The 13618-nt window shown below is 43.5% G+C and overlaps 1 protein-coding gene across 2 annotated transcripts in view; it reads right to left on the reverse strand.

The window, feature by feature from the left end:
* Nucleotides 1-410, reverse strand: part of ABCC4 (ATP binding cassette subfamily C member 4) — a 351018-nt gene extending 350608 nt beyond the window's left edge. For both annotated transcript variants that reach the window (XM_019524314.1, XM_019524312.1), the window contains exon 1: nucleotides 357-410. In XM_019524314.1, coding sequence (XP_019379859.1) covers nucleotides 357-358 — 2 coding nt within the window. In that variant the 5' untranslated portion in view covers nucleotides 359-410. The remainder of the gene's footprint in view (nucleotides 1-356) is intronic.
* Between the last annotated feature and the right edge of the window lie 13208 nt (nucleotides 411-13618).

Consider the following 13618-nt stretch of genomic DNA (forward strand, 5'->3'; position numbering starts at 1 on the left):
TCCCCCTCTCTGGCTGATGTTCTGGGGGGTGCCACCACCATGATCCCCCCCCTTCAACCTGAGGCAGGGAGGTGGGGGGGAAGCTGGGATGGCCAGGGCATGTTTCCCACTGCCAAACTTCCCCAGCAGCGGTGCAAACTTGGGCCCAGGCCGCCCAGCCAATTGCTGCCCACCCTCTCAGTGGTGCATGCACACTTGGCTAGAAGCGTTACAGACAGACAGAGCCTTTTATTATATTGAAATTACAGGGAAATTCTTACAGGTACTCAAGACAGAGGGTCTTTTGAGTATTGCAACAGGGTTCCCTTTAAAAGTAAGACTAAATGTCAGTCAGACCTGAATACTAATCTACATACATGGTCAGGAAACAGGTCTGGGATGTCCATCAAGGCAAGCCACACTGATTGAATCTGAAATGCAATAATAAAGGATATGATCCTCTGGCACTTTTCTCCTGTTCTAGTGATAGTGAATGTGGGGATGAGGTCACAATCAAGAGAGGTGGTTCTGAAGTAAAAATCAGGTCATAATCCACACTGGGATTCATAATGTAAATTCATAGTGTGAAAACATTCTGACTTATTGTTATTAAAATTGCTGTGTTTTCTTGCGATCATCTGTAGGTGCCTCCCCCATCAAGTCTCTCTCTTTCCTATGTTTGCATATCTAAGTGCTAATGTTGTGCAATGCCCCAGTACACTCTTACAAAGATCTTGCAACTCCCTGGTTGAGCATCATTGGTCTAATGTGAAGTGCATAAGCAGTTCAGGAAGCAGAGACCAGAACCCAGGACTCCTGCTTCCAGGAATACCCACTCACCAGGATTCAGAGACCGACTGGCTGTTGCTTGCTCTCCTTCAGGCCCCGTGCCTCTTGAGTTTTTGGTTTTATGATGGCCTGCCTTCAACAGAGTGGGTGGAGAGTGCATACACCCCAATCTGACCTCCAGGCTAGAGGTTAGGCAGTCTCCTGGGAAGCGAGAGTTTGAATCCCTATAGCCAAATGTTCAAAGCTAGCATGACAAGGCTCCCAGCCTAGCTTGCCACTGGACTCCAGCCTCTTCACCCTTGTTTCTGGACTGTCTGGTTCCTCCCCAACCATGACTATCATCTACCATGACTTGATATTGTAGTGTCATAGGGAGGTGACCCCCAGGAGGCAGATGTGGGTTTTGGGGTAGGCCTTTGTCTGAACTTATGCCCTTCCTAGCTTAGACTCACTTTTAATCTGTCTGTGTCCCACTGTCTGGGGTCCATTACACCAGGACCCTGGGTCATCAGGCTCTAGCTCTAGCTGGATCTGGGCCATATGACCCCTAAGTAGGCCCCTTGTGGGCAAAGGAGTTGCACTCTCCAGTCTTTGCTGTCAGCTACGCAGTCCTCTGACATGCCACAATCTTTCCTCTGAATGTATTTGGACTCCTGCTTGCACTCAACACCCCAGAGTTCTGGGCCCCAAGAGCGCTCTAAGCTGGGTGCTCCTGCTGCACCCTAGTGGCCTCCAATCCACTCCAGCCCTCTGGTTCAAATGTAAATCAAAAGTATTGTAGCACAAACGAAAAAGATTCAAAATACTTATCTCATGCTGCTCACAGTGCAGAGTCTCTGTGGCACAGTCCTTTCCTCCAGGCAGTCCAGACTGGCTCTTCCCTGGAGCTCTGCCTCCTGTGGCTCCTGCGGACTGCCCTTTCTGGGCCAAGCCCTAGGCTTCTGAGCCTCTCCCTGGGTCACCTGACCCTCTACTTCTGCCCCAAGCCTGCCAATCACAGCCTACATCTGGGGTGGGAGGATATCTTATTTAAGGTCCCCTTTTCCCATTTACTCTGTTCAAGGGGCTAGGCTGGCCAGCAGGCCCTGGGTTCCCTGCCCTCTCAGTAATGGGGCAGAGGCCCCATTACAGTCCTTTCAGGCTGAGGAGAATTGAACTTCTTTGACTTCCTTGGCAAGTACTATGACTCCAAAACTATTATACAAAAGGCAGGGGTACTACTTGCTGCTGTCACCATGATTTTAAGTTAAAATGACTGTGACTTATACTGTGCTTTGTACTGAACTCAGTCCCTTCAATGACCATTAGGTGTGCTCTGAGAATGCCTTGCAGATTGGGGTTTTTTTCATACTTAGGTGGAATGAGTGCCATTTTGCCCTCTACCTGATTCACAGTGAGGTTTAAATGAGAGCTAAACACCTCAGTCTTCAGAAAGGGGTGCTTCCATACACATGCATAAGCGTAAGTTTAGGTATTTAAGCCTCTTTAAGGATCAAGATGTACAAACAGAATGGATTTGGGCACCTAAGGCATTTTCTGGCCACAGGCAGAGAGAGTTGATCTGGATCACTTTTGGGGACATAGAAACCTAAATTCTACCTCCGTACCAGTTTTGGGACTAATTTATGCATCTGAATTTTGTCTAGCACTTTAGTCTAGCAGGAGGTTTGGCTCTGTGAATCTCAGTCTCACATAAGCACCTAACTCATGGTGGCATGATGGAGGCAGGATAGAGGCATCCCTCTCTTTGGGGTTCCTAGTTGCCACTCCATATGCTGGCTTCTCTGAATCCTGTTCTTAGGCCAAACTCTCTCCATTCATTGTTCAGAGAACTCAGGCACCTAATTTGGGGCTGTTGATTGTACTTCCAAAGCCAAGTGCCTAACAAAGAGGCCTAGCAACACTCAGGGTCACTACATATAGATTCTTTTGTAGGTACAAGCCTAACTCTAGATCACACTGCCCAACCCATCTAACATCCTTCAAATCCATCTGAAGGACATAACGAAGAATAACATTGATTCTGTACCCTTTTATTTTGAACCAGTTCCCTAATTTCCCATCTATTCTTACTGTCCAGGATCACCCCAAATAGAGGAATAGTTTCGTGGAAGGATCTCAGTACAGGCAGTCCTTGGACATACAACACACTTGGTTCCTGAAAATTGCATCTTAGGTCGAAACGTTGTAACTTAGAACTGATTTTCCCATAGGTAACAATGTTATAAATGGGGGATTGGTTCCTGAACCAAGGCCCAATACCCTGTTTTCACCAAAAATAACGCAGAATTTTGTACTCAATCAATTATAGATGAGTAATATAGCTACATTAATATATTTATATTGTAAATAGCAATCATATTGATTTGGGAGGATTTCTTTGAGGTGACTTTGCTGGACTTTTTGAAGGGCTCTTGGTTGGACTTTTTGAAGGGTTCTTGGCTGGAGTCTTCTCAGACATTGCATCAGATCAAGCGTTGTGAAGTCGAAACTGATGTCAGAAAGTTAAAACAGGGTGTCAATTTAGAAACGTTGTAAGTGCGAAATCTTGTACCTCGAAACATTGTCAGTTGAGGACGGCCTATACTTTGAAACCTCACAACAACAATAGGAGACAGAAAAGTGGGAGTGGCAGAAACAGCATACTGTAGACTGAATCAGGAATCCAGAGCCACCCACCCTGCACAGAAATACACCCAAGTTGCAGTGGAACCTGTCAATCCTGTATTGGCCTTGTCAGCCATCTTTGGACCCACAGATAAGATGACTTTGAAAGAGACAATCATCCTCGACTGTAAAGGATTGGTAATGATGATGATTCTTACTGGTCTGCAGGAATATTCATACAGTTTTCCAACTGATAATTATCTAACACTGTATGATTTCTCTGCTTTCCATAATGCTTTTCTCCAAACCAAATCAAATGTTTTTGAAGGCCACTGAAAACAGCAGATACTTTTAATGCACATGCCCCATTTTTTCCTATCAAATGTCAGCTTGACTGATCGATGTAGCTTTGGTCTGAAGATACACTGTTCTTTATGAATGACTTCCTCTAAAACTGACCTTATAATGTGGACAATTACTTTCATCAAGATTGTTCCCATTACTGATAAAAAGCTGCAATATTTGGATTGACAGGATCTACATTGTATAGGACCAGCACATCCACTGTCTTTATCCAGTCAGTTGGTGCTTATCTAACCCCCTGACTTTATAAAGTTTTTTAATGTTTAGACACATTTTTCCAGATAGATCTTAGCAGTTCATCTTACTGTCCATTCCTACAGCTTTTCCCATTTTACTTGCTTCACAGGTCTATTTCTTCTTCTTGTGGTGGTTAAGAGTTGACACTTGTTGTTTTGCAAGTTGCCCTGTTCATCCAGTATGTTTAGCAGAGTTCAGCATTTGTCCAAGTGCTTCTTTCATGCTTCTAACTCTTTGGCATTAGTTATTGGGTCACCAGTGCCATTTCTTCCCACTTGTATTGCTGGCCTCATTGTACTTCCATGTGACATGTTTTTTTTGTGTATTGTTTCCCTATGTGGTTTTCTTGATGCCCCTTCTACTTGTTAAGCCAACAAAATCTTTCCAAAGGTTGTGCGCAGTTAGTCTTAGTGATTTCTGCACTGCTTTATGTAACACATTTATTTCTTCCACTTTCCTGGCAGCCTTAGCTTGTCTTGTAAATTCCCTTGCCTCACCATTCCTCCAGCTTTTCTTTGTTTGTTTACGCCTTCCAATAACATCCTCTGCTGTGCTTAGTATCACTTTGCGTTTGCCATCTGGTCTGTAGGGAGAGATCTTCATTTTCACACATCAATGTCCAGAAAAACTCTTCAAGCAGTGGTGACTCATAGGGGTGCACGTGCACCCCCTGAGAGCACCAGTGCACCCCCTGACCAGTCACACTCACTGCTTAGGCAATGAGCGGGGGGGCAGGCGGGAGTGCTGGTGTCCCCCCTACAAACGCTGGCCGGAAGCAGCTCCAGAAATCGGTCGCAACAATTGGCCGTCTCATGACTGGCCGTGGGGTAATCCCCCCAGTCAGTGAGATCACGGGGGGACTCCGCCCCAGTTGGCAGGATTGGCCACGAGGGAATCCCCCAGTCACGGGGGGGGGAGGGGGCATGTGCTCCCCCTGACTAAGGCAGCTCCGGTCTCCCGTGTCTTCAAATGTCATCTTGTATTCTTCCTTCCCCGAGCTATTCTTTAACTTCTTCAGATCCAATTTGGCTTCTGTTTCAGCCAGCTTTTCCTTGGACATTAACCTAATCTGTCTCTTAGTCACTGTCACACAAAGCCTTTTTAAGCTCTAGTGCAGGGGTTGGAAACCCCCAGCACACATGCCAGAGCATGGTACATGAGGCTACTTTGCTCAGCATGCCACAGCCACCCGACTCTCAGCTGCTGCTGCTGGCCATGGGGCACAGGGTTTGCAGTCTCCCAGCCACCTACTTTGAGCAGCCTGGGCCCCATGGCCAGCAGCAGTCAGGATGCTACAAACAGCTGCACTGGGCTCTGGAGCCCAAACACCGGCTCCATGACAGCAGCAGGTGCACGCACACCTCCATGTGAACAGTGCAAGGGTACCTTGGATGCTTATCTTGCTGGGGTGATCTGACTCCAGCTGACTTCCTGCCTCTTGGGTAGGGGGCTGGACCCAGTGATCTTGCGAGGTCCCTTCCAGCCCTAATGTCTATGATGAAATCTATTAAATCTATGACCTGGGGCAGCATAACCCCATCTCCTCCCCTGCCATCCTCCCAGAAGTGTTCATGCGGCCACACTGCCACAGAACCCAGACAAGGGCTCCAGATCCCAGTGCAGTTGGTTGCAGTCAAGAATCAGGCCCCTTATGGCTTCCCTGCTGTCCACTCCTGGCATGCCAAATCAAAGCATAGGTCAGGGTTGGGGTGTTTTTGGCACTGGCCAAAAACGTTGCCAACCCCTGCTCTAGTGCAACAGTGGCTATCTATGCATTATACTGCTGATCAGGTTTGAACATCTGGTAGTTGCTTGCAAAGTTGTAGGTATCTTTATGAGCAGGGATCCGGGTTTTCTCTAACTAAAAAAGATCTCCAATTTTTGGTTAAAAAAACGTAACCCCAAATCCACATTTTTCATGATTAAAATGAAATACCGCTATATGTATATCTATATATTAGAGGTGTTTTATTGAAGTCACATAAAAATGTGGATTTGAGGTTACTTTTTTAACTAAAAATTGGAGATCTTTTTTAAATCAGGGAAAAGTAGGATCCATGTTTATGAGGTAACCAAATACTGCCAACATCTGGACCATGCATCTCACAGCACAGTCAATAGGAAGTTTCACTGGACCATTTTATAGCTTAGTTTAAAGCAAAACATGAAGTGTAAAAGTGAAAGTACTACTGGCTAATACCAACTTTTATCATTTTCTGCAGAGCAGCTTCTATTGCCAAGTATATTTTAGAAACCAGCACTGAAAAGATTTCATAAAAGTGTAAGAGTAGTAACAGTCTATCCCATGTTGTTCAGATGTTTTTCAGTTAAATTGGATAAGATCACATTGGGATGTTTGGGATGGATAGTTTAATAAAAGTCAAAATCAATGCCTACCTTTTCTTCCCTTAGCATTTGAAAACTTATAACTTGTCAGGACAAAGTTGTTATCCAGCACTCCTTTGTCCATTCAGTAACAAAGAAAAGAAGCTTCAATATTGTGAAATACGTTGCTGTCAAATTAACTTTTAACTTGGCCTTGACCTTCTTACACAACTGATTAACTTTTTTTCTTCATGGTTTATGACTTCAAACACGAAGGCTCAAAACAAGATTATTTATTTCTTACCGCTTATGTGTCTGTTTAATTTATTGAGAACTCACAAATAAAGAACTGGACCCCATAATCAGGGGGAAGTTCAATGAATGCAATGGAATTACTCACAAAAGGGTAAAGTTCGCCACTAGCTTTAGGCCTATAAACCACTTATAAACTACTTAAGCCCTTAGGACACCTTCACACGTGCCAGACACCAGCTCCAAATGCATGCTAACTACTAAACATTTCAACAGACTCAATGAATTGAGTCTTCTGAAGCGTGTAAATTAGCAAGTTCCAGCAGGCTCGGTGTCACGTATTCAGCATCCCTGTGCATCAAAATGCCGGCAGGGGCACTTTAACTAAAGCTTATTGAACACGCTTTAGTTAAAGCACCCCCACCACCATTTTAAAGCACAGGACACTGAAGACACTGTGGGCACTTTAATCAGAGCAGCTCCTGAGAGCTACTCTATTTAAAGCACCCTGCCCCATATCCTAGAGCACATGTAAAGACACCCCTAGATTACAGCTGAGATTTAAGTGGTGCATAAGATGTGTTTTGGGCTGGGTCCACTAAGGTAGGTCAAGTTCATCAGACAGCAAGCTTTTTACTCATCAGTAAGTGTTTACAGAGCCCCAATATGCTATTAACTAGCTATAAAAAGGACAGTAAATCATTCTCAAAGGTTTTTCAGTTCACCTTGACTTTATCACCTGACAAAAACAATGTTGAAATCAAAGCCCTTCTCAACTGGAAGAGAAAAGCTTTCTGTGACTAGCAAAACCATCCTACATCCAGTCAGAAGCAGAGAACTTTTTGATGGCTTAAAGCTGAAGCCCAGAAGAAGATTTGAGAAATCAAAAACAAATGGTGGGAAGAGAAGGCAAAAGAAATCCAAGAATTTGTTGACGGTCAAGACATGCAGTCAAGACATTCTTCTGTGCAATCAAGGCTGTGTGCAACCAAGCTTTTGTGGATTCACCCAGCTTAGACCTGAAGATGGCAATACACTTCTCAAAAACAAAGAAGGAATCAGTGGAAGGAGCACTACACCAAAAGCTCTTGAACCAAGACTTGACAGTGACTAATGAACAGGGATCCTGGTTTTCTCTGATAAAAAAAAATCCCAGTTTTCAGATGTAAAAAAGTAACCCAAAATCCACCTTTTTCCATGATCAAAATGAAACACCCCTAATATGTAGATATATACAGTCATGTTTCATTTTAATCATGGGAAAAGGTGGATTTTGGGTTATTTTTCCTGGTCTGAAAATTGGGGATTTTTTTTTTTAATCATAGAAAACCAGGATCCCTGCTGATGAAACCACTGAATCCATCCCAGAGCATCCAGTAAGGGAAGCACTTGCCAGTCCACCAATCTCTGAAGAAGTCTACCAGGTGATAAGACGGATGAAGAACCACAAAGCATCTGGCTCTGATGGCATACCAGCTGAGATCTTCAAAGTTGGCAGGGAAACTATGACTAAAAAGCCCCATACACTGTTTCTCAAAATCTGGAACAGAAAATTCCCACTGACCCAACGAATACTTATATTGTCCCCATTTTCAAAAAGGAAGATAAGTCTGACTGCAGAAACTATCAAGGTATCACCCTTATCTCTATCACTGGGAAGATCCTTGCTTGAATTCTGCTGAACTGACTGCTCCCTCTTGCCAAGGAAGTCCTTCCTGAGTCTCAATGTAGCTTCAGACCATTGAGAGGCACCATGGATATGATTTCTATGGTGCAAGAGATCAAGGAAAAATGCTGAGAACAACACCAGGAAGTGTATATGGCCGTTATTGATTTAACCAAAATCCTTGACTCTGTTAACCATGAGGCTGTGTGGAAGATTTTACCAAAGTTCGGCTGCCCAAGGAAATTTATCAGCATCCTAAGACTCCTTTATAACCAGATGACTGCCTCCATCCTATGCAGTGGCTCCACTATGGAGCCCTTTGCCATTTGAACTGGCATCAAGCAGAGCTGCATGATCACGCCAATTTTGTTTCCCATCTTTCTTGTGGTCATCAAGATGTTCATCCATGACTGTCTGCCAAATGGTATCAACACTGAGTACAGGTTGGACAGGAACCATTACAATTGTTGACCAGAAAATGAACATGAGCCTTCAGTGTGATGCCGTGGCTAGTAAAGCTAGCAAAACACTGGCTTGCATCCATAAATGCTTCTCAAGCAGATCCCAAGACGTCATTCTCCCACTGTACTCAGCCTTGGTGAGGCCGCAGCTGGAGTACTGCATCCAGTTTTGGGCTCCACAATTCAAAAAGGATGTGGAGAAGCTTGAGAGGGTGCAAAGGAGAGCCACGCGCATGATCAGAGGTCAGGAAAACAGACCTTATGATGAGAGGCTGAGAGCAATGGGGCTATTCAGCCTGGAAAAGCGCAGCCTCTGGGGTGATCTGGTGGCCACCTATAAGCTTATCAGGGGTGCTCATCAGGATCTGGGGGAATGACTTTTCACCAGAACCCCCTAAGGGATGACAAGATCGAACGGTCACAAACTCCACTGTGACTGGTTCAGGCTGGACGTAAGGAAGAACTTCTTCACCGTCCGAGCCCCCACAGTTTGGAACAGACTGCCACCTGAGGCGGTTCAAGCACCTAATTTGAACACCTTCAAAACACATTTGGATGCTTATCTTGCTGGGATCCTATGATCTCTGCTGACTTCCTGCCCCTGGGGCAGGGGGCTGGACTCGATGATCCTCCGGGGTCCCTTCCAGCCCAAATGTCTATGAAATCTATGAAATTTCCCCTGCCTATGTGCCAAAACCAAAGTTACTTCAGCCTTGATTGTGAAACTTCTGTATGCCAATGCTTGTGCTGTAATTGCACATATGGAGGAAGACCTACAAATGGCCATTAACTGCTTCTCAGTGCCTGGGACTGACCCTTAACATCAGAAAAACAAAGATGATACACCAGCCTGCTCCAAGCCAATCAACTCCCCCATCAAAGATCCTCATTGACAAACAGGAGCTGGAGAATATTGAACATTTTGCATACCTCAGTAACCATCTCTCAAAGAAGGCCAACAATGATTTGAAGATCAGGATAGGATCTGATGTGCCAGCTCAGCCTTTGGAAGACTGAAACATCATGTGCTCAACAATCATGACATCAGACTCAAACAAAGCTCCTACTATTTAAGGCTGTGGTAATTCCAACTTTTCTTTATGGCTGTGAAGCTTGGGTAACCTACAGAGACCACCTGAAAAGCCTGGAATGCCATCACTAGCACTACCTCCGGAAGATCCTTTGCATAAAATGGGAGGATCGTTGGACAATTCCCAGTGTCCTCACCAGCACTAACACCACTATGGAAGCATTGATTATTCATCAGCTGTGGTGGACACAATGTTTTGTGAGCATGCCTGATGTAATTTTACCAAAAAAGCTGCTATACTCCCAACTCCACCAAGGACAAAGGACACGCAGAGGCCAGAGGAAATGCTTCAAGGATACCCACAATGCAAACATTAAGAAGTGTGGCACTGACACCACAAATTGGGACAAACTAGCATGGGACTGGGATACATAGTGATGCCTTGTCAGAAAAGGTTTTCCTAAAAGTACATCTTACTTTGAGGAATACCGTCTCTCCCTGGAGGCAGAAAAATTACAGAAATGGAAGGAAAGAAAACAAGATGGAGAAATCTGTGGTCCATCCCACCCTTTAACCACAATCTGTGCCATTTGCCAGAGAATCTGCAGCTCTAGGATTGGCCTTCTTAGCTGTCAACTGACTCTTTGACAACCCTCAACTTGACCTGTGAGAATGATCATCCTCAACCATGAGGGATCACTGCCACTACAACAGTAAAAACCTATTTGTGCCTTTTTTACTAGTTAAAATAATGTAGGACAACAGCCTACTTCACTAAAAAGCAGGAAACTATTAGTGTGAAATAGCTAGCTTAGTAGGAAAAGGATCTGTAAGATCCGGGAGCTATACGCTGCCTAGCTCCTTCTTATTTTCTCACTGGTCTTCCTGAACAGATTAATGTAGCTCTGAAGGAAAAGGAAAGCACCAACCATTTTATTTGGCATAGGTAGAACAAAAAAGGTAATGCTTGCCCCTTCAAACCTATTAAATGTTGGCATACATACAATCATAGGGATGGAACCTTCACAAGGCACTGTCATTGCTGTCTAAACTATTCTAGATAAGTAGGGATCTACCCAGTTCAAGGAGGCTGGCCGCCATTTTTGCAGGCTTATCACAGTGGGGGCCCCCATGCCTCTAATTGGCCAACGGGGCCCAATGGCCTCGCCCCCACCACTGATTGGCAGAGAGGTCTTTCTTTCATGCAGCCCCACCCCTTGTTGCTGATTGGTAGAGGGGCAGGGCTGCATGACAGGCAGCCTTCTCAGCAGTGAGGCACAGGGACGACAGCCATCTTGGCCACTCCCTTTTGTGCCCTCCTATCCTATTTCTCTCTTGCTCCCAGCAGGCTGTATGGCTAGAAGGACTGCTGGCTCCCACCGGGAAGCCAGCATTTTATTTTTAGTAAGTTTTTTTCTGCAGATTTTACAGACACTGCCCAATTTCGTAACTTCTGCAAAATCCATGAAATTGCAATTTGAGTAGGTCCCTACAGATAAGTGTGTGTCTAAGCTGCTCTTGGAAACTTCAGAGGAAGGAGATTCCACAACTTCTCTAGATAATCTATTTTAATGCCTAACCATCTTCATAGTTCTTCCTAATATCCAACATAAATTTCCCTTGTCACAGTCTAAGATAATTAATTTCTTGTCTTGTTCACTACAGCCAGAGAAAATGGTTTATCACCATGCTCTTTATAATCACTGTTCTAAAATTTGAAGACTGTTATCGAATCTCTTCTCATTTTTTTTCTCATTCAGGATAAATAATCTAATATTCTCCAACCTTTCCTTGTAAGTCATGTTTTCTAGATCTTTATTCATTTTTGTTTCTCTCCGCAGGGCTTCTTCCGATTTGCTCACATCTTTCCTGAAGTTTCATACCTTAAACTGGACACAGTACTCCAGATAAGGTCTCAGTGCTGAATAGAGTAGAAGAATCACTTCTTTGGACTCCCAAGTGGCACTTCCGTGAATACAACCCAGTATGCTCTTAGCCTTTTTTGCAAGAGCACACTGTCAACTCACATCCAGTTTATACTGCACTATAACTCCCAAATCCCCTCTGCAATACTGTAGCCTTATCGACTATTCCCCAATCTGTATTTTTGCATGTGATTCTTCCATCCTAAATGTAGGACTTTATTCTTTCTTTACTGAATCTCATTGTATTAGTTGAAGACTATTTTCCAGGTTAACAAGGTTATTCTGAATCCTAATCCTATCCTCCAAAGTGTCTGCAAATATACCCAGTTTGTTGTCATCTGCAAATTTGCTAAGCGTGTATCAATTCCATCCTTCAATCATTAATGAAGGTACTAAACAGTACCAGACCCAGGGTGCACCCCTGGGGAATCTCACTACATACCTCCTCCCAAATAAACATTGAGCTGTTTAGAGCTCCAGTTCAATTGTGCCTTTTTGGATCATGATGATCCAACAAGTTATGTATCCATTTTATGCTACTTTTATCCAGACTGTAATTATTCTCTTCTATCCTATTAAAATGCTAATGGAAAGAAAGATTATTTGCCATAGGCACCTTACTGTAATATCTGACAATAGGGAGGAATTGGATGCTTCCTAAATATAATCATCCTTGTTGTAGAATCTTTCATATGGTGATGTCTGTTCAATGTTTTTTGGCAAAGCAGTTTGTCATGTCTTAAGCATATTAATAGATACTTCCCATTTGTACTTGGAGTGTGGTAGATGAATCAATTAATTGACCAAAAAAGAAATCCTTCTCATAGTTTAATCTAGGTTCTGTATAACCTTGCCTCTCAGAGCCATTGCACCAGTGCCAGGCCCAGCTAACATGGGAAAGCCATCCTCACAAAACACTTCAGTAGTGTTTCAGCAACTTTTATAGCCTCCTTTGAGATAGTGGCACATGAGTGTGATGACTGAGATATGAGCATGCAGTGTGGTGGCAATGACATCTCTGCTCAGTGGAATAAAAACATAGTCGCTTAGAACATCTGTGGAGCAGATATTAGACAGATTTCAAGTTCAAATGTCACAGTGTATTCTCACCATCTCCTGATATGACTATGTCAGAAATCCCAGCAGGTTGTGGTCTTGGCTCAATGGAAAGCAAGGCGACTGCTACGGTGGGGTGAGGAGGCAGGTAGGGCAAGGGTGGAAAGTGTTCATTGTGCAGAAGAAGGTATGCTTTCATAGAAGGTTGACAGAACTGAGGAGAAAGAAACTAGAGCACAAGGCCAGCCAAGAGAGAGGCTGGAAAGTGAGATCCTAAGAGAATTTATAAGCTGAAATGCTCCTATCCCGACCCTTGACCAAGGAAGAAGACTAGTAAGGTCCTATTCATAATGGAGGTCCTTTTCTGTGCATCATTCCAGCTATACCACAGCCATATGGACTTTAATCATAGAATCATAGACAAAAATAGAGAATCATAAATCTTTCCAGCCCCTGTCCCTAAGAGATTAAAGCCCTGGAGAAAGAACTACCAGCTGAACTATTTACAGCTAAATTCAAAGCTGCTTTTAAATCATATGTTCCAAATCATATTTGATCTTCTAAAAATGTGTTTCTAAATCTATTAAATGGCACTTTACAATTTGGACTCTGCACTTTTTTTCCAAGATGCAAAGTTTGTTAAGTTTCCAATTAACTAAAAATTAAGCATTAACTGGAATACTAAAAAGGAGAAAAATATGAAAACAATTAAAATATTTTTTAGAATTACATTATACATTAATACATTTTAGTATCTATGGATAATGACCTCTAAAATAGTATCTTTTCTTTCTAAATCTCTCTAGGACCTGCATCATTCTTAATCACTCAAGCTTAAAAAGTGTTTTGTATCCACATTAACTTTCTGTTACACTTAAGTGTAATTTGCTTATGTTGTACCTTTTTTTTGCTTGCCCAGATGACTAAC

This window comes from Gavialis gangeticus, unplaced genomic scaffold (assembly GCF_001723915.1).
Source record: "Gavialis gangeticus isolate Ggan-Ray unplaced genomic scaffold, GavGan_comp1, whole genome shotgun sequence".
NCBI classification, from domain to species: Eukaryota; Metazoa; Chordata; order Crocodylia; family Gavialidae; genus Gavialis; species Gavialis gangeticus.